At 49.7% G+C, this 22897-nt stretch overlaps 2 protein-coding genes and 1 long non-coding RNA gene across 6 annotated transcripts in view; all 3 read right to left on the reverse strand.

Annotated features, from left to right (window-relative positions):
* Window positions 1–374: 374 nt before the first annotated feature.
* LOC118223976 lies at window positions 375–1143 on the reverse strand. Its single transcript, XR_004764541.1, has 2 exons — window positions 1094–1143; window positions 375–890 (listed from the first exon to the last, which is right to left on the reverse strand). It is a non-coding gene; the product is annotated as an uncharacterized LOC118223976 (long non-coding RNA).
* Window positions 1144–1241: 98 nt separating this feature from the next.
* gpr151 (G protein-coupled receptor 151) lies at window positions 1242–2988 on the reverse strand. Its single transcript, XM_035411102.1, has one exon. It carries the CDS (start codon window positions 2779–2781, stop codon window positions 1483–1485), a length of 1299 nt encoding a protein of 432 aa, XP_035266993.1. The 5' UTR covers window positions 2782–2988; the 3' UTR covers window positions 1242–1482.
* Window positions 2989–6206: 3218 nt separating this feature from the next.
* Window positions 6207–22897, reverse strand: part of LOC118223906 (serine/threonine-protein phosphatase 2A 55 kDa regulatory subunit B beta isoform) — a 60081-nt gene continuing 43390 nt past the window's right edge. For 3 of the 4 annotated variants that reach the window (XM_035410967.1, XM_035410968.1, XM_035410969.1), the window contains 8 exons: window positions 15968–16065; window positions 14918–15083; window positions 14439–14551; window positions 11338–11515; window positions 10195–10359; window positions 9613–9782; window positions 8819–8910; window positions 6207–8614 (listed from right to left, as the gene is read on the reverse strand). In XM_035410967.1, the coding sequence (XP_035266858.1) occupies window positions 8335–8614; window positions 8819–8910; window positions 9613–9782; window positions 10195–10359; window positions 11338–11515; window positions 14439–14551; window positions 14918–15083; window positions 15968–16065 (1262 nt within the window). In that variant the 3' untranslated portion in view covers window positions 6207–8334. Of the gene's footprint in view, window positions 8615–8818; window positions 8911–9612; window positions 9783–10194; window positions 10360–11337; window positions 11516–14438; window positions 14552–14917; window positions 15084–15967; window positions 16066–19273; window positions 19744–22897 lie in introns of those variants that run through there. The other variant, XM_035410970.1, reaches the window with a different exon arrangement.

Raw genomic sequence — 22897 nt, forward strand, 5'->3', positions numbered from 1 at the left:
AGCAGTTAGGGGTTAGGTGTCTTGCTCAAGGACACTTCGACACGCCCAGGGCGGGGTTTGAACCGGCAACCTTCCGACTGCCAGACAATCGGTCTTACCTCCTGAGCTATGTCGCCCCAGTAACTGAGATGAACACTGAGATGGTAACAGGGCAGAGAGTAATTGTATTTGGTTGCAAAAATGCATGAACAATACTGAGGTTAGTCTTGTGTTCCCTGACACTGTTTATGCTCAGTTTTGTAAAACGGTGTTTGGGATTTTTCATGCCTGTGCCAAGACCAGAAATTGTGTTTTCAGAAGACCGTTTTATATATTTTTGACATTAAAAAAAAAAAATTTAAAAAAGGGAACTGGCAAGTCAATAAGAACACATGTTGGAATGCAAGAGTTTCACTTTATTACAGAAACAGCTCAACTTTACAAAATATATTTTTTTTCTTTAAAACTAGTTGACATTTTCCCACACACGAGTACACAACGGACAGAAACTGACAGATGAGTAAAGGTTTCAGTGAATACTGTACAATCATACGCAGGCACACACACACACACACACACACACACGCACACAGACTTATAAAAGAAAGACTATTACACTGTAATATCTTCTGCTGTGTTGCCGCTGAGTTTTAGAATATTTTAACAATTTTAATATAAATTCCTTTTTTTGTGACATGAATAGCACACAAGTTAAATTTTACACAGTTATGGAGTCATAAATTCCATTTTTAAGTAGCTGACAGCCTCAAGCTACTGTAGGTCTTTAGTGGTGGGAGTTACTAGGGTTGGAGTCTGTGTAAATCTTTCCAGGTGTCAAAGTCCTACGGCAAAGACATTACACGAGTTACAGCTGAAGTCAGAATGCAATGAGGACACAGTTTAATAAGACTCTTACGATGGTCTGAGGAGGCTGGGTTGTTCTGAGGAGGCTGGGTTAGACTCTTACGATGGTCTGAGGAGGCTGGGTTAGACTCTTACGATGGTCTGAGGAGGCTGGGTTGTTCTGAGGAGGCTGGGTTGTTCTGAGGAGGCTGGGTTAGACTCTTACGATGGTCTGAGGAGGCTGGGTTGCTCTGAGGAGGCTGGGTTAGACTCTTACGATGGTCTGAGGAGGCTGGGTTAGACTCTTACGATGGTCTGAGGAGGCTGGGTTGTTCTGAGGAGGCTGGGTTGTTCTGAGGAGGCTGGGTTAGACTCTTACGATGGTCTGAGGAGGCTGGGTTGCTCTGAGGAGGCTGGGTTAGACTCTTACGATGGTCTGAGGAGGCTGGGTTGCTCTGAGGAGGCTGGGTTAGACTCTTACGATGGTCTGAGGAGGCTGGGTTGGTCTGAGGAGGCTGGGTTAGACTCTTACGATGGTCTGAGGAGGCTGGGTCGCACTGAGCGGATCTGCAGCCCAGTGGTCAGTCAGCTGTCTCTGAGGTGTGTGTTTACTCCAGGTGTGTAGGGGTGGGGTGGGAGGGAGTGCGTTTCGGGCGGTGTTCAGGTGTCCCGTTTTTTGGTGTCGACCGGGTTCTGGTGCTCCCAGGGCACCGGGTCGTTGTCGTCGGCCGGCCCGCCCGTTTCCCGCTCGCTCCAGAACTGCTCCACGTCCGGCAGCACCGGGTTGTCCTTGTTCCCCGGGCTGTCGGGGGGCGGGCCGCCCGGCTCGGTGTCCGGGTCGCCTTTGGGCTCGTCCGCCCCGCCCGGCTTGCGCGAGTGCGGCTGGGGGTGTCCCCCCCCGGTTTCGGGCCGGGGGCTGGGGGAGCGGAGGACGGTGGGCGTGTGCGGTCCCGCCTTCTGCTTGGGGGGCTGCTTCCGGAGCGTGAGCCGGCGCCACAGGCCCTTGTAGCCCTCGCGGAACTCCTCGGACAGCGACAGCACGGTGAGCGGGTTCACCAGCGAGATGGAGAACATGAGCAGCTGGGCGGAGAGGGAGAAGAGCGGGGGCGGGGCGGGCCCCCCGTTCTCCTCCGCGTGGTGCGCCCACACCCAGGCGGCCCACTGGGGCAGCCACAGGATCGCCGTGGTGACGGTGAGGCCGAACAGCATGAGCGTGAGCTTGCGGGAGCGCATCTGCGTGCGCAGGTTCTGCGCCTTGCTGCCGCGGCGCTGGCAGCGGCTGTACGCCAGCCAGAAGAAGAGCAGCGCCAGGCTGAGCGGCGCGCAGTACGCCACCAGCGGGTACAGCTTCACGTACACCCACATGAACCGGCGGGCGCCGGGCGGCGCCGCCTGAACGCACGCCAGCCCCGCCCCCTCCCGCCGCAGCGCCGCGAACCTCCAGTGGGGCGCGGGCACCACGCACGCCAAGACCCAGGAGAGCAGCACCACCACCATGACCGTTTTGTAGTGAACGTTCACCTGCTTGTTGGGGTTGCTGACGTACCTGAGGCAGGCTCTGGCCATGATGGCGATGATGAAGCTCTTGGCCGCCATGCAGGCGTGCAGGAACCAGTCGCACGTCTTGCACAGGAACCAGCCCAGCGTCCAGCTGGCTCGCGAGTACGAGACGGCCTTGAAGGGCACGGCGAGCGCCAGCACCATGCTGTCGGCCAGAATCAGGTTGAGGATCAGCGAGTTGATCAGCGACAGCTTGCCTTTGCGAGCGTTGGTGACGAGGACCCCCAGAGCGGTGATGTTTCCGGTGAACCCCAGGACGCAAATTATCCCCAGAATCACCGGTATAAGTACGCGGAGCTCCTGGGAATCCAAGCTCTGATACACGCCACCGTCGAAGAATGACTGCTTATCGACGGAGCTGTTCCCAGCGCTAATGTTCAGATTTTGAAATTTATCCATGGCGTAGAGAGGGAATGCCAATTAAATATCTAACCGAGAATATCTTTACGAGATATTAACTACATCAAAGTTGCGAGATTCGGTGTTAAAGTGCCGCGCGTCTGCAGCGGGCACTGCGATCGATCCGCTCACTGCAACCGCGACGGGCTTAACTGCGGAGATGACGGCGCGAGGTCCGTGCGCGTGTTTATAAAGGTAGTGTTTGACTGACAGGTGTCTGCCCCAGCTGACTGGAGGTGTTTTCTTTTCCTGTAGGGTAGCCTCTCGAGGCCAATTAAAAATCACTCCAACCACTTGAAATGCGTAATGCCGCCAAACAAAATGACTCTTGCAGCGTTCCGGTTCAGAAACGAATTTACTTAATTTCATTTAGGTAAAAAAAAAAAAAGTTCAGTTATTCTCTTTAAATCAGCAAGGCAGAGGCGGGATGAATATCTGAACATATCACAACAAAGTACAACGGATACATGTCTCTGGGGCGTTTTCATTCAAATTACATTTAGTGGTTGTGTTTAATCTTACCTTTTTTTCCCCAAGTCTTTTCTGCTTCGCCTTTAGGTTCGCTTTTATTTGTTTAAAGAAAAAATAACATTCGCAGTCGTTCACATCTTTCAAATATTTTGTACGCAGCAACTCTGGAGGCGTCTTCTATATGGCCGTAAAATAAAAGCGTTACTCGGAAATTTCAGTCCTGTAAAAATTAAACGAAAACGCGGTATTAAATATTTCTATACTGCGGGTATCCACCTATGAAGATCAGTGGATCTTGTTTGGCGCGCGCCCTGACTGTAGTGCGCGAGACCGAGGCGCCTTCGCGGCGATAAGCCAGAGAAGCAACTGATCAGCAGGCCAGAAGGTGGCGCAGTTGTCTCACGTTTTAGCAACATTTTAGCATTGGATTCATCATCAGAGTTGGGAATTTATGTGTCTATTGAAAACTGGATTTACAGAGAACACACCGTTATGCTATATTTACAGTGCCATGAGCCAGAGTCACTAGAAAGCAAAATATATGTTTTTTTTGTGGTGCTTCTAAACAGAAAATAAATAGACACCCCTAACCCACTAAGTAAGTCAGTCAATTCCCATCATACAGAATTGATTTCTGATTTCTGTCCTTTACCATAAGGCTAATCCACCACATATTCCCCCATGCTAAATGGTTGAAACTACGCAGGTGAGGTGATTGTGGGCCAGTAGGGGGCGATCTTCCTTTTGGAATAAATAGACTGAAGCACAGTGATGGGGATTATACTGTGGGAGACACCATCTTTCAGATGAGACGTTAAACCGAGGACCTGACTCACTGTGGTCATTACAGATCCCATGGGATTTATCACAACGAGTTGGGGGTTTCTTAAAAGCTTCTCCTAAATGAATGTAATGGAATCAAATGTGATTCTCAGCCTGCCAACCAATCCCTCCCCACTTTAATTAGCTCAGTAATTCTCTCTCTCTCTCTCTGTCTACCTCAGCTGATGTGTGCTAAGTGTTCTGGTACAAAATGGCTGTCGCGCCTCATCCAGGTGGGCGGTGGTTGAGGTGAGGCCCCCCCCCCCCCCCACCCCCACCCCCCATTCACCAGGAGGTGCTTTAAGATCACCTGATGAAAGGAAGTGTGTAAATTGAATCCATTAAGATTTCTGAAACCAAGGAAACTGGCAGAATCTGTCATATTTTGTTGTATTGTTGCCAGAATTTTGTATTGTTGTCTTATTTTATCATGGAATCAGTGTGTGTGTGTGTGTGTGTGTGTTTCACACATTGACGCCAGTTATCATGGAGTCCATTTAATTATCTGTGTGTGTGCGCGTGTGAGTGCATGTCCAACAAATCATTCTTTAAACCATCAGGGAGTTATTTCTCACTCTGTTTGAGCATTTTTCTCCCCACTGGGAGATTTTTTTTAATTTTATTTTTTACCTCATGTGCTTGCTATTTGGGGGTTTAGGCCTGGACTGGTGTATGCCCTGTTTGCTCAGTTTGCTCTGTCTCTTGCCTTTCCACTCTGTGAAGCGTTTTTGTGAGCACTCTGTAAAAATCACTGTACAAATAGAATTGAATTGAATTGAATTGAAACCTATCCAAATTATATAATGGTCAATGGACCCTTGTATTTGCTCTTGTAGAAAGCAATCCAGGAGAGAGTATTTGCTCTCTAAGAACCAGCAGTTAAATTTGAGGCTGCATGATAAATCCTGTTCTCTGTGTTTCTATCGCAGTCCCTGGAGTTGAGTGTGTTATTAACCGCTTGTCTGTGTGCGAGGAGGCAGTGAGTAAACGCAAATTAATAACGCAAATAGGGCTAATTAAGATCACCGAGATGATCACAGTGCACCGATTTACCCGGTGACGCCACAGAAATAGGTATTTGTACTCTGGGACCGCGAGAATGCTGGGAGCAGCTTTCAGAAACGATGACATCATCAGCTGTCGGCGGAAGTCGGGCGCACTCGTTCAAACTGCGCAAAATAGCTGCTGAGCACGCCAAATACGAGTGTCTTTCACTCTGCTTCGTTTTAAAAAGAAGGCGTAATTGACCTTGTGTGATAGACTCTGCTAATGAAAGCGCTTTGCTAAAAAAGCTCAAACGTCAGGCGATTTGTCTGGGATAACGGCTGTAGCCTGCTTTGAGACCGGGTTTCAGTACGTCTGTGATCTCTTAGCAGCTGGTCTGGCAGCAACTTCTGATAAATCTGCCTGACAGCCAATTCATCATCTTCGTCAGTGCGGTTTCCCTGCGACTGCGGGATTTCATAACGAACGGTCCGTGTCTTGCTTTATCACTGATTTAAGAGACGTGCATTAATCACACTTACAGTTCAGATATTCATCTAGTAAACAAATGTTAGCCCTGAAGGTGGGTGCTGGGTTTGGGGGAAAAACGGTCATACCAAGTGGAAGCACTTTCTGTGAGTGGTACTTAATTAGCACTACACAGGCATTCATAAAAGCTTATGTCTATAACTGCTAGTAGTCATTCGGTATGTGTCACATGGTGTGTCATGATAATGTCACCTTTCTGCGTCACTGAGGACATACAACACAAATTATGTCTATTTCTGCTTATAAACATAAACATTTATGGATGTTTCTGTTGGGCTTATGAATGTTATAAATTCATGCCGAAGCAAAAGCAGCCAATGGCTCTGCCTGTGGGTGCTGATTTATTTGCTGTCAAACCTCAAAGACCCGCCTGGATTAGTCTCGCACTGACCTGGTCAAGAGTTCATATCACAGGTGTGTGTTTTACCTGGATAACAGTAGCATGTAGCTTAGCAGAGGAGTTGCTACTCCAGGGCCATTACAGTATGTTCATTTTGATTTTGTGATTGTATTGTTGACATGAAGTGTGGTGGTGTTTCTGTTGCCTTCTGATTGTAAACTGTTTATGCTTGGGAAAAAAAGACAAACTGCTAGTTGAATTTCGAATTAAGCAACTTTTTTTTTTTTACTTCAATTGATCCTATTAAGCTTAGACTGCATGACAATTAAATTCATTTAAATACATTCTGAGCTATAAAACTTTGTTTCATTAAGAAGTTTACAACGTAAGTTGTTTATTTAGAAGACATTACATTTTAAAGGAATTGTACTTAAAATTCCCTGATATCATAGAACCTTTGTAACTGGTTAGGCTACATCATGATACCGCCCTTGACTTTTCCGATGCCCTTCTTGATGAAGCTTTCGGGAATCAGCTGTTTTTCCAGCCGGCTTCATCGGTTCGTAACACGAGCCCAGTCCCCAGTCATCAAAAGAGCCGAAATTCGGACTCTAAACTTCGTCTCCTTCCGGGTGTCTTTGGAACAGGAAATGAAAACGGACGCGATGGAATTCTGTGAGGGTCGGGTTCGATGATTCGTCACACAGGACTGCCAGCGTTGCGACAGGAAGCAGAGAGGCGTGGCAGCAGGAAGTCAGAGTGGTTTCCAATTTTCCGCTGACCAGCTCCCGTCTCATTTCGGGAAAAGAGGTGAGCCTTCCTGGAATGGGACGGAACCGTGGATGCCCCCCACCCCCCACCCCCCCCCGCTGGCATGGCATAAAGAACGAGGATCATGATGAACAGAAACAAAGTGAAACTCCTGAAGAACAGCAGGTAAGACCAGTTAATGGGGGAACAATTATGGCGGTTAACTGTGTTCTTTTAGATTCAGGTGTTTGTACAAGTGTTACACTATTGCAATCCTGTATTTGAAAAAAAAAGCTTTAAATCAGGGAAATATTACAGTGAAGTGAAATCTCGAGAGGATTAATGCTGATCACAGATATCCAATGGCTGTTTTAATTAGATACTTTCTGTTTCCCTGACATGAGCAAAAAAAAAAAAAGAAATCATTCACATTGCTTTGAAAAAATTCCACAATCATCAATCTCTTCAGAAACATTACAGAGGAACAGTCACCATTCCCACACTACCCCAAATTCAACTCCAGCCCTGCCCCACCCCAGGCACCCCCCCTCCCCCATCTTCCCCCCCCTCAGTCAGACAGCTCCACACACAGTGTTACTGTCTGTAGCCTGAAGTCCGGTGAGATCCACGGCAGGGCAAAGTTATCGAAGCTTTCGGAAACCTTCACATTTTCCAAATACCAAAAACAAGGCACCACAGCTTCTTCGTTTAAATATTGAAAGAGGAAAATAAAACGACCAAAAGAAAGTTGAATCTTAAAAAAAGGACCTCTGGCCAGAGGAAGTCAGAAGTCTTCTCCAGCGTCCCTTTTACTGTCACACCTCGGATTCGCTTAAAAACAAAAAACAAGGAGAATCACAGGAAGTCTTTGCATCCCATTTCTCATTATTGTAGGAATTCAGCCATGTACACCAGGGTCACTTCTAAGGAGGAACTCTGTCATTGGCCAGGGTTTCCATGTGACAGGAAGTGAGGTCGCCGGACAGCTCCATATGGAAGCCAGTAAGGTGGCACTAAGAAGGATGGAGTGGATGGGATCAGGGTGCAATTCTTAGGTTTAAACAGCAGTTGCGAGTTTTTAGTTTGTTTCATGGTTGTTGTTTTCTCTCTCTGAGCATCGCATGTAATTATTACTTAATTTCTGTTTTTTTATTTCATTCATTTTTTGAGTGCTTTAAGATGATTTGGAACTGAGTGCTGCTACATTTCCAGAAATACGACCCCCTCCCTCAGTCAGTTAGTGCATAACCCCGGAAGGAGGGCACCTTTGTGTTTGATGTGAATAAATAAAATAAATAAGCACCCTCTTCAGGGAGAGAGGGGGGAGGGGGGGGGGGGTTTGTGCAGAACACCTTCAGCCCGGCAGCGTGGTCACGCAGCACCCCAAGGTCACGCCAGCAAAGTCCCCGTTCCGTCAGTTCCGTAACGCTCACTTCTCACTTCCCAGAATTCCCGTCTCTCCTCCAGGAACTTCCCAACCACAGAGAAGTTTCTCTCCCGACTTTGCTGTGCTTAATACAGCAGATCTACAGCAAGTGACGTCAAAGGGGGGGGGGGCGTTTCACGGTGGAGGAAAGCCGAAACGTCTGTTAGACACGGCGACCGCGACGGTCTCAGGTGTGCGCGGGCGTGGCACTTTAGTTGACCTTGTCCTGGAAAATGTAGAGGTTGTTGGTGGCGGCGACGGCGATGATGTTCTCGAAGGGGTGCCAGGCGGTGTGCAGGATCTTCTTGCTGAAGTCCAGGCTGTCCACGCTGATCTCGTCCTTGCGCCGCCTCCCGCCCACGCACACCTTGCGCGGCTTCAGCACCGCGCGCGGCTTGCTGTTCTCCCGCGAGGCCTCCAGCGTCACGTCCCGCTTGGTGTTGCGGTCGAACATCCGGAAGAAGTTGTTGTAGGAGCCGGTCATGATGACGCTGCCGAAAGGACGAGGGGGGGGGATGGGGGGGGGGACAAGATTAGGGATAACCACAATTTGTGTACACACCACAGCGATATACCTTCAAACTCGTTTTTTCTATCGCGTGGAGCATCGGGCCGAAGAGCGGTGTTCGGTGTTGTTTGAAAAGGCGAACGGCGGTCTGAAGACGGTAAACGGCGTCTCCGCGCTCGAACCTCACCTGTCCGCCCCGTTCCACACGCACTCGAACTTGTCGAAGATGCAGTCGTTCTCGTACAGCGAGCACAGCTTGCTCCTCAGGTAGTCGTGCACCTGGAGGGGAGGGGAGGGGAGGGGAGGGGGAGAGGAACTTTAAGGACGTGACGGAAGACGAATCGCTCGCTCACGGAGGGATCAGCGGGGAAGACGAGACAGGAAGTGATGCGATTTCTCACAAGTAATTAGCAGGCGCACTTTGACTGGGGTGTACGGTACGCCCCCTACACCAGCACCTCAGCAAAGTCAGGAGGGGTAGGGGGGGGACACACATCAAAGCACCTGGTTTATCTCAGCATGTCAATTTGCCGCACAAATTACTCGACCACCAGCCAGTAGAGCAGCATCGATCATGGGGGGTCAGCCCGTGGCCCCCCTAATAACTGCCCCCCCCCCTCCCAGCAACAAATAGCCTGTGTCAGTCTGGGTTAATGATGACATATTTGCTCTGGGCCTGACCTCAGCTGACCCCCCCACCCCCACCCCCACCCCCCTATGGTGCGGCCCAAACCAGACACTGTGGTCATGTGACCTGGTTCACCTCTCAGCAGGTGGGCCTAGCAGGACAGAGACAGAGTGGTGCACTTTTTTCAGGAAGCTGAATTTGACACCTGATGTCTTCCATTTATCAGATGATGTTTTTTTTCGCTGGTTGGAAATGGTCATTGTGACTGAATGCCTGTGGTCGGTGTGACGGAGTTGCGCACACAGGTGGTGCTCTCGGTGAACGGCGAGGGGGCGTCGCACAGGTAGGCTCACCTGGTAGGTCTCCAGGGGCTTGCTCTCCATGTTGAGGTCCCACACCTTGACCGTGAGGTAGTCCCGCGTCATCAGGTAGCGGCCGCTGTGGCTGAACTTCACGTCCGAGATGGAGGAGATGATCTCGGAGAAAAAGGAGCGGTTGCTCGGGTCCTCCGGCTCCTCGAAGACTGCGGTGTAGTCAGACAGAGCAGCCATTTTTAAATGCACGTCTGTAGCTTGTAGCACTGTTTTTATTTATGAAAATAATGCAACACTGCTTGACTGCTGCGTGCAGTTTTCTACCACTTGGAGTGGTAGAAGACCTGACTGTAGAGACACAGACGCACTCACACTTGGAGTGGTATAAGACATGACAGAGAGGGGGATGCGGGTTAGGGTTAATGGACAGGGTGATGCGGGTTTGAATCTCGGAGAGCAGGAGGCACAGCGAGGCGCTCACATTTGGAGTGGTATAAGACAGATGTACTCACACTTGGAGTGGTAAAAGACATGACAGAGAGGGGGATGCGGGTTAGGGTTAATGGACAGGGTGATGCGGGTTTGAATCCCGGAGAGCAGGAGGCACAGCGAGGCACTCACACTTGGAGTGGTTGTCGCAGAGCGCGGAGGCCCGCATGTCGCACAGCCGGATGGAGCCCTTGCTGCTGCTGTAGACGAAGGTGTTGCAGTGGTTTGGGTGGAACTCCGCCGCCGTGATCACCTCCGTCAGCTCCTCCATGTTGGCGGGTTTGATGTCCACGATGTCTGGGAGGGTGGAGCTCAGGAAAAACAAACTCTCACATTTTTCATTTTTGGCTGGACAAACGCAAATGTCTGTGACTGAGTGACTGCGTGACTGACTGAGTGATGAAGTTACACCATTGGTCGGCCGAGTTATAAAGTTACACCATTGGCCGGCCGGATCACGTGTGTTAGCTCCAACCATATACTAGGTTTTGCCCTGGTCTTGTTTTATTATCTTTACCTTCAAATCTTGCCTTTCGATTCATATTTTAAAGCCCTTTGAATGTGCCGCTGTATCAACGATCAGTTTCCTCGACTGTTTGGTAAAGCGAATTGGGAAATAAGGAAGGGCAAAGATCAAACGACTGAAACTAATTTCGTCCTCGTGATCTCTTCGCTGCGTTTGACTGATGCGTGGGACGTTTGAGTGGATGGGATGTTGGGTTGGTGCTCGAGGCACTTATACCTCATAGACCCATTAAAGCATCGATAAAGCCATCATGCGTGATCTGCAGAAACCTTCAGAGCGGATGCCAATGGAAATCAATTTGTAGGCGCGTCTTTCTCCGACCATGTCCAACGTCTGGAAAAGCTGCACCAGAAGGCATCATAAAATCATAAAATTACTCTGTTAAATATTCATACCTATCGTTAATATTTAATAGATAATTTGAACATGAACTGTTATTTGATTGAAAAGGTTAATGGGTATTAAATCGTAAATAATATCATCCATTTTGGCCATTCAGACTGGCCTCTTTTCTTGTCAACCCAAAAAAGGAGACATGGGGATATCAAATTGGGATATCAGTCACTCAGTGATCGGAACTACGCCAGCTGATTTGCAGCGGGGGACCGTAATCTTTGGGGCGGTGTGAGTCAGTGATTGACTGCATGAGGCTGCTCCATATTGCTTCAGCTTTGAAATTCAGGAAGCCCGATTGTTCCGTCCTCGGTTTATTATTGTAAAACAGTTCCTTTCTCGGGGCGGAAGGATACTGAAGCTGCGGTTGGTGATCTCCAGGTTCCACAGGTTGATCCTCAGGTCGTCGGTGGACATGTACGTCTCGTAGTCGCTGTTGACCGAGATGGAGTTGATGTGGTAGGTGTGGGCGTTGGAGAAGACCCGGCGGGGCGTGGCCTCCACCATGAGGTCCATCGGCCGCACAACCGGAACCTGGGAGAGAGGGAGAGAGAGAGAGGGAGAGGGGAGCAGAGCAGAGCGAGAGAGGGAGGGAGGGGGAGAGAGAGAGAGGTATGAAGAGATTGAGGGGGGAAAAAGTCAGAAAAAGGTGAGAGATGAGGAGAGGCAGGCCAAAGATTGAGAAGGAAACAAAAAAAGAAATAAAAGAAAAGAAAGGAATGTCCCACAGCTGTAAGGCCTGTAACGCAGAGTCTGTGGTGTGGTGTGATGTTGTCATGCTGTGCGAAATTGCGGTATGATATCGTGCCATGTTGTGTGATATTGGTGTGTAATGTGTGATATTGTGCATCGTTGTGTGATACTGTGACATTGTGTTTTACTGTGGGATATTGTGTGATACTGTAGTGTATTTTGTGTTATTTTTAGGCGATGTTGTGTGATATAGTTGTGTGATTATGTTGTGCGATGCGTTGCGCTCAACGGACGTCACCGGTCAAATGGTCTCGCATTTTTCCGTTTGTAGCAACTGCTGTCAAGTGAGCCATCGAGCGATTTATCACACAGGAAACCTCATCTTCACACTAGTCTGCTGGTGCCTTCTGGGAGTGATAGATCTATCCACGCACCAGGAGCTGTATCAGTCATCCGTCTGGAACAGCGGGTTTTAATTGGGGGCTTAATAGTTTATAAAGGTGTTAATTGAGATTTGAGAGATATTGCCGTGTTAATTAGATGGAGAGCTGCTTGAGTTAGGGACGGGCTTTTCTGCTGACTGCCTTTCTTTCCACTGCTCTTGAGTGCATCGGGGTGGTGGGGGTGGGGGCGGGGGTGTGAATCTGTAGAGCAATGCTTTATTAGAATATTATTACTGCCTTTCACACACACACACACACACACACACGCGCGCACACACACACAGTCATAATAAGCAATCCTTCTGCGCCCTATTCATGAATCACGGCTGTAAGCAGTACCCGAGCGGAGTAGGCCTCGGCTCCAGATGATGCATCGGATAAATTAAGAGGCTTCTGGACGTTTCTCACACCGTCTAAACGTGTGAGAAAGAGGCAATAACCGGTTTATGAATAATTTATAAAATGTTCCAATAAGCCTTTGTGACATGGCACACGCACCACAGGGCCAGGCCAGGCAGTCATTTTGATTCATATTATTAATACTTAATAATAGATGTAATATAAATACTCCATATAGAGACAGATTACATGTTGGCGCATTAACTTTTATTATGGCCGCTGGCAGCCGCAGCCTGTAATGTCATAAAGCTGATATTGCAGAGAGATGCTGGTTCTCTCGGTTCGGACGTGCCGCTCACCTGGTGTGTGTGTGTGTGTGTGTGTGAGACCTGCAGTGTGTCCCCTAAAAATCCTTCCCTAATGGGGGTAAAGAAAGGGGGGTACGCTTTGCACAGCACCCACAATTGTAGATTTGGACGTGTTGGATGTTGCCCTGCAACCAGCCCCCACTTTGTTCCCATTCATATGACAGAGCTCCCTTAACCCCACCCCCACCCCCACCCCACCCCCCCATCAGTAAATAATTAATTATGACTTCATGTAAAGAAGGAGAGGAAAGAGAGAGAGAACAGGGAGGTGATAGCCCTAACAGAGGGGGTTTTCTCGCTCTCTCTCTTTTTTAACAGGCAGATTCACAGAGCAGATGCATCCCTCGTGCCCCCCCTGCCGCCCCCCCCCCCCCCCCCCGCGTGGCGTGTGATAAATGCCTCTCCCCTGCATTTCACACAGTAAACAGGATTGTGGCGCTGCGGTCTGTAATGTTCTCCTCTCCCTGAATGGGGTCTAAGCGCGGGGGAGACTTACTACAGCGCTGGGGCTGAGGGGGGGGGGGGGGCTCAGCACACAGTGTCAGCACACTGAGCTCTCATCAGTGCAGCCCCCCCCCCCCCCCATACTGGAATAACAGCATTACACATGAGCAGGGGGATGCACACACTCTCTCACACACACACGCTCACACTCCTGCGCACACACTCGTATACATGCACACACACACACACGCTCACACTCCCGCGCACACACTCGTATACATGCACACACACACACACACACACACCCCCATCATTACACACCCAGCATTATACACTCAGCATTCTACACCGATCATTCTACACGCAGAGTAATACACCCAGTGTTCTACACCCATATTCTACACTCAGCATTCTTAACCCAACATTCTACACCCAGCAATCTACACTCAGCATTCAACACCTTTCTTAACCCAACATTCTACACCGAGTGTTCTACACTCAGCATTCTTAACCCAACATTCTACACCCAGCGTTCTATACCCAGAATTCTACACAGTCTGCTAAACACAGCATATACTGTATACGCTGCATTTGGATTCTAAATGTATCACAAAGAAAGCCACACAGAAAGCGGCATCTCTCAACAGCGAGAGAACACACTTTGACAGCTGAAACTAAATTACCTTTCAAGCTCCGATTCTCCACCATGCTACTGCCATTGATTTATTTAGCCAAGTCTGTGAGGGTCAATTTTGGCACAGTGTGAAGCGCTGCAAGTGCACTGTGGGTAAAATGATGAATGTAGGTTTCCTGTGGCTCAGATCAATACACTGACTGACTCTGCTCTGATAGACCCCCCCCCCCCACCCCAAACATCCCCTGCTCTCTAGCACCACCTGCTGGTGGGAACCTTCTTCGGCTTCCATCCTTCTTCCATTCACAGAGCTGCCGAGATTCACCCTGATTAGAGGGGCAGAGCCAGCTTAGGTATGGGCGGGACCAGTGGAGGAATGGGCGTGACCAGCTGAGGTGTGGGCGGGGCCAGCTGAGGTGTGGGAGGGGTCATGTGAGGCATGGGCGGGGCCAGATGAGGTGTGGGCGTGGCCAGGTGAGGCGTGGGCGGGGCCAGCTGAGGTGTGGGCGTGGCCCCCATGGTGGCGTGTCACTCACCCGCAGAGAGGTGATGGTGGCGGGGTCGCGGATCCGCCCATCTTCATCCTTCAAGTTGTAGCCTTCCGGTCTCTTATCCCTCTCGCTGATCTTCCACAGCTTCACGGTTTTATCTGGGGGGGGGCAGACCAGACCCACAGAGAGCAGCAGCACGTTACCATAAAGGAAGGGGGGGGGGGGGGGCAGTCAGCAGAGAGGGTGGGGGACAGTCTGGCGTAAATCAGACCTGCTTCACCTGGTCATCACTCGTCACTTTGAAAGCCAGGTAATTCCTCTTTCTGACTACCTGCTGTATCCCCACCTGCCATATTTAATGTTAGTAAAGATGTTATTATAAAGGTGGCCAGGGGTTATAAATGCTAAGACTAAATATGTGCTCTTCCTTGCATACTGTAACCTTGTATAAAACACTTCTAATTGGGATGTTGGGGAGCCAATCAGAACTGAAAGGAGCAAAATGGCGAGGCCTTCCTTCGTACCATTGGTGGAGAGCAGGAAGTAGACGGCGTTCTGCTGCGGCAGCCAGCGGATCTTGTTGATCTTCTCCTCGATCTCCAGGCTCTTCAGGTAGTCGAACTCGGGTTCATGGCTTTGAAAGGTGCTGTAAACATTGTATTCTCCTCTCCGATGAGGCTGGTTTTTACTCTGTGGGACAGGAACCATAAGATAGTATTGGATATTACCCACAATGCACTATTTTGTAGTTTACTAGAGAGTGGGGGAAAAATTGCATTTGTGTGTCTTATACATGACATTAATTGGGCTGGTATGATTGTAGTAGGACGTATGACTGCACCCAAAGATGTGGAACTAAGATGTGCCTCAGAATGCAAGCAGGGGGGAACAAAAGCGACGTGGCGCCGATCGCGCTTGCGCGCCCGCGTCTGCGGCTCGCGCAGCGTTAGCACACGCCCCTGTTGACAGGAAACCCAGACGATGGCGGCTTAGCGTCCCAATAAAGCTCTGCCATCTAAAAACGGGGGGAGAGGTCACACCTCGGGAAGCGTGAATCAGTACGGAGAAAAGAGACGACAGACATAGAAGGTAAAGGAAAAGGCAAAGGAGGCTTCCCCTCACTCTGCAGGGTGACTGTGGCATGCTGGGAAGGGGGAGGGGCAATGCGAGTTTGCCCAACCATTCCCTCGTTAGCTGTGTACGCTAATGAGTACGCTAGCTTGTGGGCGGGAGCGTATGCTAGCTTGTAGGGGGGAGCATACGCTAGCTTGTGGACGGGAGCGTATGCTAGCTTGTGGGTGGGAAGCATATGCTAGCTTGTGGGTGGGGAGTGTACGCTAGCTTGTGGATGGGAGCGTACGCTAGCCTGTGGGTGGGAGCGTACGCTAGCCTGTAGGCGGGCGCGTACGCTAGCTTGTAGGGGGGAGCATAAGCTAGCTTGTGGGTGGGGAGTGTATGCTAGCTTGTGGAGGGGAGCGTACTGTACGTTAGCATGTGGGGGGAGCGTACGCTAGCTTGTGGGAGGCATCGTACGCTAGCTCGTGGGGGGAGCATATGCTAGCTCGTGGACGTACCTCCTGCTCTCTCTGGAACACCACCACGCGTCCTCCTTTGTCCCCGGTGGCCAAGAGCTCTCCGGTGGAGTTGAACTCGACGGTGGAGATGATGTCAGCTGAAACAGGAAGACAGCGGGAAGGCTCAAGAACCCAAAAGGGGGGTAAACATGAAACACGATCTTTACACCACTTCCCCAGAGACCAGGACAATCTCAGAAAGAGATGTCTGTCTCTACTGGCTCCTAGTGACAAAACAAACTTTCTGTGGTGCTCAGGAGACAAGAATCATTGGGCACCTTCAGACACAGACCAATGACCCACCTCTTCAGACTACATCTTGGCTCCCCTCCCATCCCCACACCTTAACACTGCTACCTTTTGTATTTCTTCAGGTTACGCTATTTTAATGCTTTTAAGTTTTTCTTCTTAGAGCTTGCTATGGATATAATCTGTGTGATGTGTTCAGGGTGTGTATTTTGGTTTGTGCTTAGCGCAGTTCCCTAGCGCTAGCACTAGTGAAGTTACATCCGCACTCTCTGGACCGTGAATGTTGTGAGCCTGGTCTGGTGCTATTATTCTGAACCAATCGAGTGGACTCACTAAAGTTTCTCCAACAATGTAAGACAATCTACATAAGAGCATCTGTTAAATGAATGTAATGAAGTATTTTAATGAAAGAATCCTGCTATAAACTGTCCCAAACCTACAAAAAAAACCATCTGTTTCCGCGAAAAGCACCTGCACATTCAACTAATTAAGAGCGCGGTCTTTATCACGCAAGCTGTAAAGCCCTGCTGCGAAGAGGAGAATGGATTTTTCACAATAAAAGCCCCCTCTAATTTGGCTGTAGGACACACACTGGCTTTTCTTTCTCTCTTTCATTGATACGCAAATCCCTGAATCCACCGTCACAGACCCTGTAATTTAGATTTTCTGGCGTCGTAATCAGGGAGGATGGTGGACCCTTAAAGTATCAGGGACAGGCACACCCCCCCCCCCCTCCCCCCCACCCCCACCCCAGGCTTCTGGAGAAAGGTCTGACTCTGGTGTGGATTTACAAATCCCAGTAAATCCACCGTTGCATTCATCAACCCATTTTAAATGGAAATTTCATTTGCCATCTAAAGGTCGTTCCGTCTCAACACTTAATCTGTGCATAAAACAGCCCCTTTCTCACCTGACCTCGAGGTGCCTTACGATGCCTGGGCCTCGTAGATCACACCGTATCTAAGCCGACTCTGATGAGGGTTTGTGTGGAACTCTGCCCGACATTCGCATAAACAGACACCAGTACAGCATGTACTGAAATATATTTTTAACATATATATTCAAATGTAATCTTTTTTTAAGCTGTCGCAATTGGGGTGAGGGGGGGGAATCACTGTCTTACTCACAGTAAAGTTTTTTATAAAAATGATTGCCATTGACCTGCTAAAATAGTTGTTTGGCTTGTTAGCCAATTTGTTATTTGAAAGAGCCACTGAATGTAGATAGATCCATAGACAGTTGAACCCCAAATCCACTTTCCAGTCCCAGCGTGCACCTGGACTACAGCTAAGATAATTATTTATATTCACGTTGTTCATTTTTGCACCTCTACTCCCGCGAAAATGTGCTCAGGTTTTTGCCGACAGTTTCCGTTAAAGAACCGAAGTGCGAACAGCGGCGCTGGTGACCCAGATCTGGGGAAACCGTGGTAACAGACTTAACCGCAGAAACTCAGAGACACCCAGCGGCCCCAACCCCCCCCCACTCCACCCTCCCACCCCGCACCCTCATGTGATCCCTCCCACCCCGCACCCTCACGTGATCCCTCCCCAGCACAATAGCAGAACTAGGGCAAAGTCTGCAGCTTAATTACTGCTTCCCCACATAAAGGAATGTGGGATGCGTGGCTGAGCGAGTCTCCCTCACGGGCGTCTGTCTGTCAGACTGAGAGGCCTCTGATATCGCTGTCACGCCCGCGCCCTTAAGAGGCTTTAGTTCTGTGAACCCCCCCCCCCCCCCACGCTGCCCCCCCCCCCCCCATGACTCCCCAGGGCCGGATGGCTGCTTCACAGCCCACAGATGAAAAGGCTCCACAGCACACACAGGGGTGACAGGTCTTAATCTCCTCCTTTGAGTGCTGCCCCATGTTAATACCGCCATTGTTTCTGTCTACAGACAGCCACAAGAGGCAAGGAGACACGCTTACTATAAACGGGAACACCGCTATATTCCACCAGTCTGTACCGCTATATTCCACCAGTCTGTACCGCTATATTCCACCAGTCTGTACCGCTATATTCCACCAGTCTACTGCTATATTCCACCAGTCTGTACTGCTGTATTCCACCAGTCTGTACTGCTGTATTCTACCAGTCTGTACCAGTATTCTTACAGTCTATACCACTATATTCATACAGTCTGTACTGCTATATTCTACCAGTCTGTACCAGTGTTCTTACAGTCTATACCGCTATATTCATATAGTCTGTACTGCTATATTCTACAAGTCTGTACCAGTGTTCTTACAGTCTATACCGCTATATTCATATAGTCTGTACTGCTATATTCTACCAGTCTGTACCAGTATTCTTACAGTCTGTACCGCTATATTCATACAGTCTGTACTGCTATATTCTACCAGTCTGTACCAGTATTCTTACAGTCTGTACCGCTATATTCATACAGTCTGTACTGCTATATTCTACCAGTCTGTACCAGTATTCTTACAGCCTGTACCGCTATATTCATACAGTCTGTACTGCTGTATTCTACCAGTCTGTACCAGTATTCTTACAGTCTATACCACTATATTCATACAGTCTGTACTGCTATATTCTACCAGTCTGTACCAGTATTCTTACTGTCTGTACCGCTATATTCATACAGTCTGTACTGCTATATTCTACCAGTCTGTACCAGTATTCTTACAGTCTATTCCACTATATTCATACAGTCTGTACTGCTATATTCTACCAGTCTGTACCAGTATTCTTACAGTCTGTACCGCTATATTCATATAGTCTGTACTGCTATATTCTCCCTTATTCTCTGTCAAATAACCGATCTGATCACAGATTTTAGAGATCCCCTCGGACACTCTGACAGGCAGCCTCACATTAAATGTCCACCGATGCGTGAATGACAGCCGAGGCGATAAACTCGTCTGAGTGGTTCCCTGACAGCCCGTCCGCAGGTTTCGATCCGAGTCAGAAACGCGGCTTTCGCAGCGAGACTCGGTCAGGACAACAGCAAACCTGCGGAGGAGCCTTTCCCAAACGCGTCCGCGCACTTCCGCGTCACCCCACGGCTGGCCGGCCCGTGCCGATCGATGCCTACCTTTCAAGCATTTTCCTTTGTCTTCCTCAAACAGATGCATCTGTTTCAGTAGCTTTAGGACACTTTGCTGCAGAGCGGGTTTTTTTTCTTTTTCGGAAACAAGGTCAAACGCATGGCAGCTGCTGCTGCATCTCTTCCTCTTCCTCTTCCTCACGAGACACCTCCTCCAGGCAGACGGCAGGAAAACACCGAACCGCGTTTAAATCCCGAGCCCGGATGCAAACCAGCGAACGCCACTTAAGATTTATCCACCGGCAAACCAAACCAACGAGCAAGCGGACCCACAAACAAACAAGCCAACAAAGAAAAGAAAGCAGGCTTCTGGAATAATTATCTCCTCTCGTCTCTGGAGAGCGGGGGGTGATGAAAGAAGTCTGCAGTTTTTATGCGTTTTCTTCCCCTTCAGCTTCTTACAGGCTGCGTGGAGAATTTTAAGAAAAGGGTTTCCATGGAGACCCCTCCTCCACTGCGCCGAGCCCCGCGCGGTGCTAGCAGAGATGCTGCTGTCGCGCCGTACAGGAAGCTGGGCGCTCTCCACATCCTCCCGCTAGCCCTACGGCAGGCTACAGCCGCATCAGCCATTCAGCAGCACGCCCAATGTGCTTTAGTTACTGCACAGGGATGTGTGACCAACAGTATAATATTTATACACATTATACAGCATAATTCCTTTTAAAATTGTGTTTGCTCCCTCTGTCTTACTGAACCGGACAATCTGCGAGCCTTTATCCAAACACGGAACACGGGCTCTCCTCAAAATTCGGAACCTAGTCATCAGTGGGATGGGTTGGGAATGACACGTTTCAGTCAAAATACAAAATATCACAAAGTAAGTCCCCCCCCCCCCCAGGACAGCAGCCCCTTGTACTAAATGGAAAAAGACAAAAACATAATTTTGGTTTTTTTGGTGGGTTTTTTCGCGAACAGAATGGTGCCGCAAAGCGAACAATGGCTGTGCCCGGCAAGCGGACGGTGTCTGACGGAAGAGATCTTTTGTGCTGGTTCTGAAGGTGCCTTTAAGCCCCGCCTCCTCAGCCGTGTCACAATGGAGCCAGTTTCACTGGACACCTGAAAGGCCATGTTCTCGTTATTTAGTCATTATCAGGCTTTAGCTGCTGAAGGGAAGCACGTGCTCTTGCTATTGTACGGGGAGACCGCGTGGTGCAGTCTGTGAAGGTGGGTGATTCAGCCCGTGGAACGCCACCCCCCCTCCCCCCCAGTCTGGACAGGGGTTTGATTTCCCACTGAGGTGAGCCTGTGCTGTGGTCCTGTGACAGTGGTCATGCCATGTTGGGAGAAGGGGGGGCACAGAGCAGGGCATGACCATGTGGGGGAAGGGGGGGGGGGATGACAGAGCTGGGCAAGACTATGTCGGGGGGGGGGGGGACAGTCACAGAGTACAGTAAGACCACGTGGGCGGGGGGGGACACAGCTGGGTGACATCTTGTGGGGGGGGGGGGGTGTCACAGAGCAAGGCGAGGTTTAGCGTGGAGCTGTAGGGTTGGGGGGGGGGGGATTGAGGGGCGGAACACATCAGAAGCAGACTCAGACTCATTACCCAAACAGAATTTTACATTATTATTTTTCATAAGGGAGAAAGATGCAAGCCTAATTAGGCCCCAAGAGCGTCCGGCCTCCTCGTTACACGCACACACACACACACACACACACACACACACACCATACGAGCATTTACACAAAGAAAACAGCGAAACAACCGAGACCGAGCTTTTGGGTGAAAACGTAAATATATTCTGATGCCCTCTTTCAGGGCACACCACCGCAATCACAGAAGAAGGGTTTGCACTGTGCTCTGGATGTAGAAATTGGCCTTGGATTCTTCCTCTGTCCGTCTCTCTCTCTCAACGTGCACTCAGACATTCCCTGCGAGTCCCTAAGGATGTTGCTAAGATCGGAGCCATCCGAACTGCTGCTCACTTATTCACAGGATCCTGCCTTTAGAGGCCAGAGTCAAAGCATTCTGATCTGTCTAAAATACAGGCATTCTGGTGGATAAATTTGGTCTTCATGAACATGGTACCCCTTTGTAAACATGTTTCATTTTTTACAGGATTCAGACGCGTGGTTTCAGTAAATATCAGCCGTTTTTCCGCACGCTGTCCTGGTGTGTTCGGCACGGTGCATACTGAGGGTGGGGTCTCCACACAAGGCGGCTTATCACCCAGAACTCAATTTGTCTTTATCGGATGAGCGTCCCTTCTACGGCAGAGCGGTTTCTGAGTGCGAGGATGTGGAGCAGCCATCAATCACCGGTGTGCATCAGAGGCAAGCCCACGGGCAGGCTGAGGGGGTTTTAAACCCAGCTTCAAACCCACTCTCATTATTAACACATTAAAGTGCCGCGGCGCTGAGAGGGAGCGCTAATTAATGGGGCGGGAGAGAGGAGGAGACACTACCCACAATCCTCAGCACCTACACTACCCACTACCCACAACCCTCAGCACCTACACTACCCACAACCCTCAGCACCTACACTCCTCACTACCCACAATCCCCAGCACCTACACTCCTCACTACCCACAATACTCAGCGCCCACACTCCTCACTACCCACAATCCTCAGCACCCACACTCTTCACTACCCACCCTCATCAGTACCCACAATCCTCTGTACCTATAATCCTCAGTACAGAGAGGAGAGAAACCAAGACATCGTCTCTGTGGATCAGAAAATCTTATTTTCTACTCTCGGGAGACATGGAAAAAGAATCAAACAGCTCTTTCAGTAATCTCCACAAGCCTGTAAAACTGACAATGAGCTAAACTGCAGCCACCTGATAAGCCTTCAGCCCGGGGGAGTCTGCTGGGGAGACGGAGGCGTCTGCTCTCAGACACGATTCTCCCGGTCGCTGCGCGGTGTTCGCGAGCGCGCTCGTGAAACGGAAACACGCTTTCTTCACGCGTGTGGAGGCTCTCGTGAAACGGAAACACGCTTTCTTCGCGCGTGTGGATGCACTCGTGTCGTAGCGAACAGGTTTTTTCCCCTCGCGTGTTGTATTTGCGTCCTTCACTGCCGGGTCAGTGGATCAGCCAGCGGACCGTAGCAGCGGAAAGCCAATAAATCGCAGAGCCAGCCAGGTCTGAAAGAACCGGGGTCAGAGGTCAACGCGCAGCGTGAAAGTGTCGCACCCTGATAACAGAAATCCATCTTTGGCCAATAATGTGGAGATGGGATCATCAGTCAGACATGAAGGAGCGGGTCATCGCACACACTCCCCCACCCCCCACCCTAAATCCAGAGAGCCACGCTGATATTAAACATGTCTGAAATACACCAGAGCCCCCCCTCCCCCAAATGACCTGATGGAACTGGGTCCCTAAGACATAGGATGCGCTCAGTATTTCACAGCTTTGAGATGAAGCCCCAAATTTGAATGGGGGGGGTGCAGACAGTTGGAGATGGAGAGATGGGATTGGGGTCAAGAGGGCAGTCAGAAGAAATAAAAAGTGCCAAATCTGGCTGGTAGATGTGACAGACACGTTACTTTCTGAGAAAACTGCTTCATTTGTGGAGCCCCAGATATGAGCCTTACTGCCCTCGGCACCCAACCAATCGATCCAAACACATTCGGTACAAAGCACCTGTCACAGGTGTGATGCTTCA

Source organism: Anguilla anguilla, chromosome 3 (genome assembly GCF_013347855.1).
Source record: "Anguilla anguilla isolate fAngAng1 chromosome 3, fAngAng1.pri, whole genome shotgun sequence".
Classification (NCBI taxonomy): domain Eukaryota; kingdom Metazoa; phylum Chordata; class Actinopteri; order Anguilliformes; family Anguillidae; genus Anguilla; species Anguilla anguilla.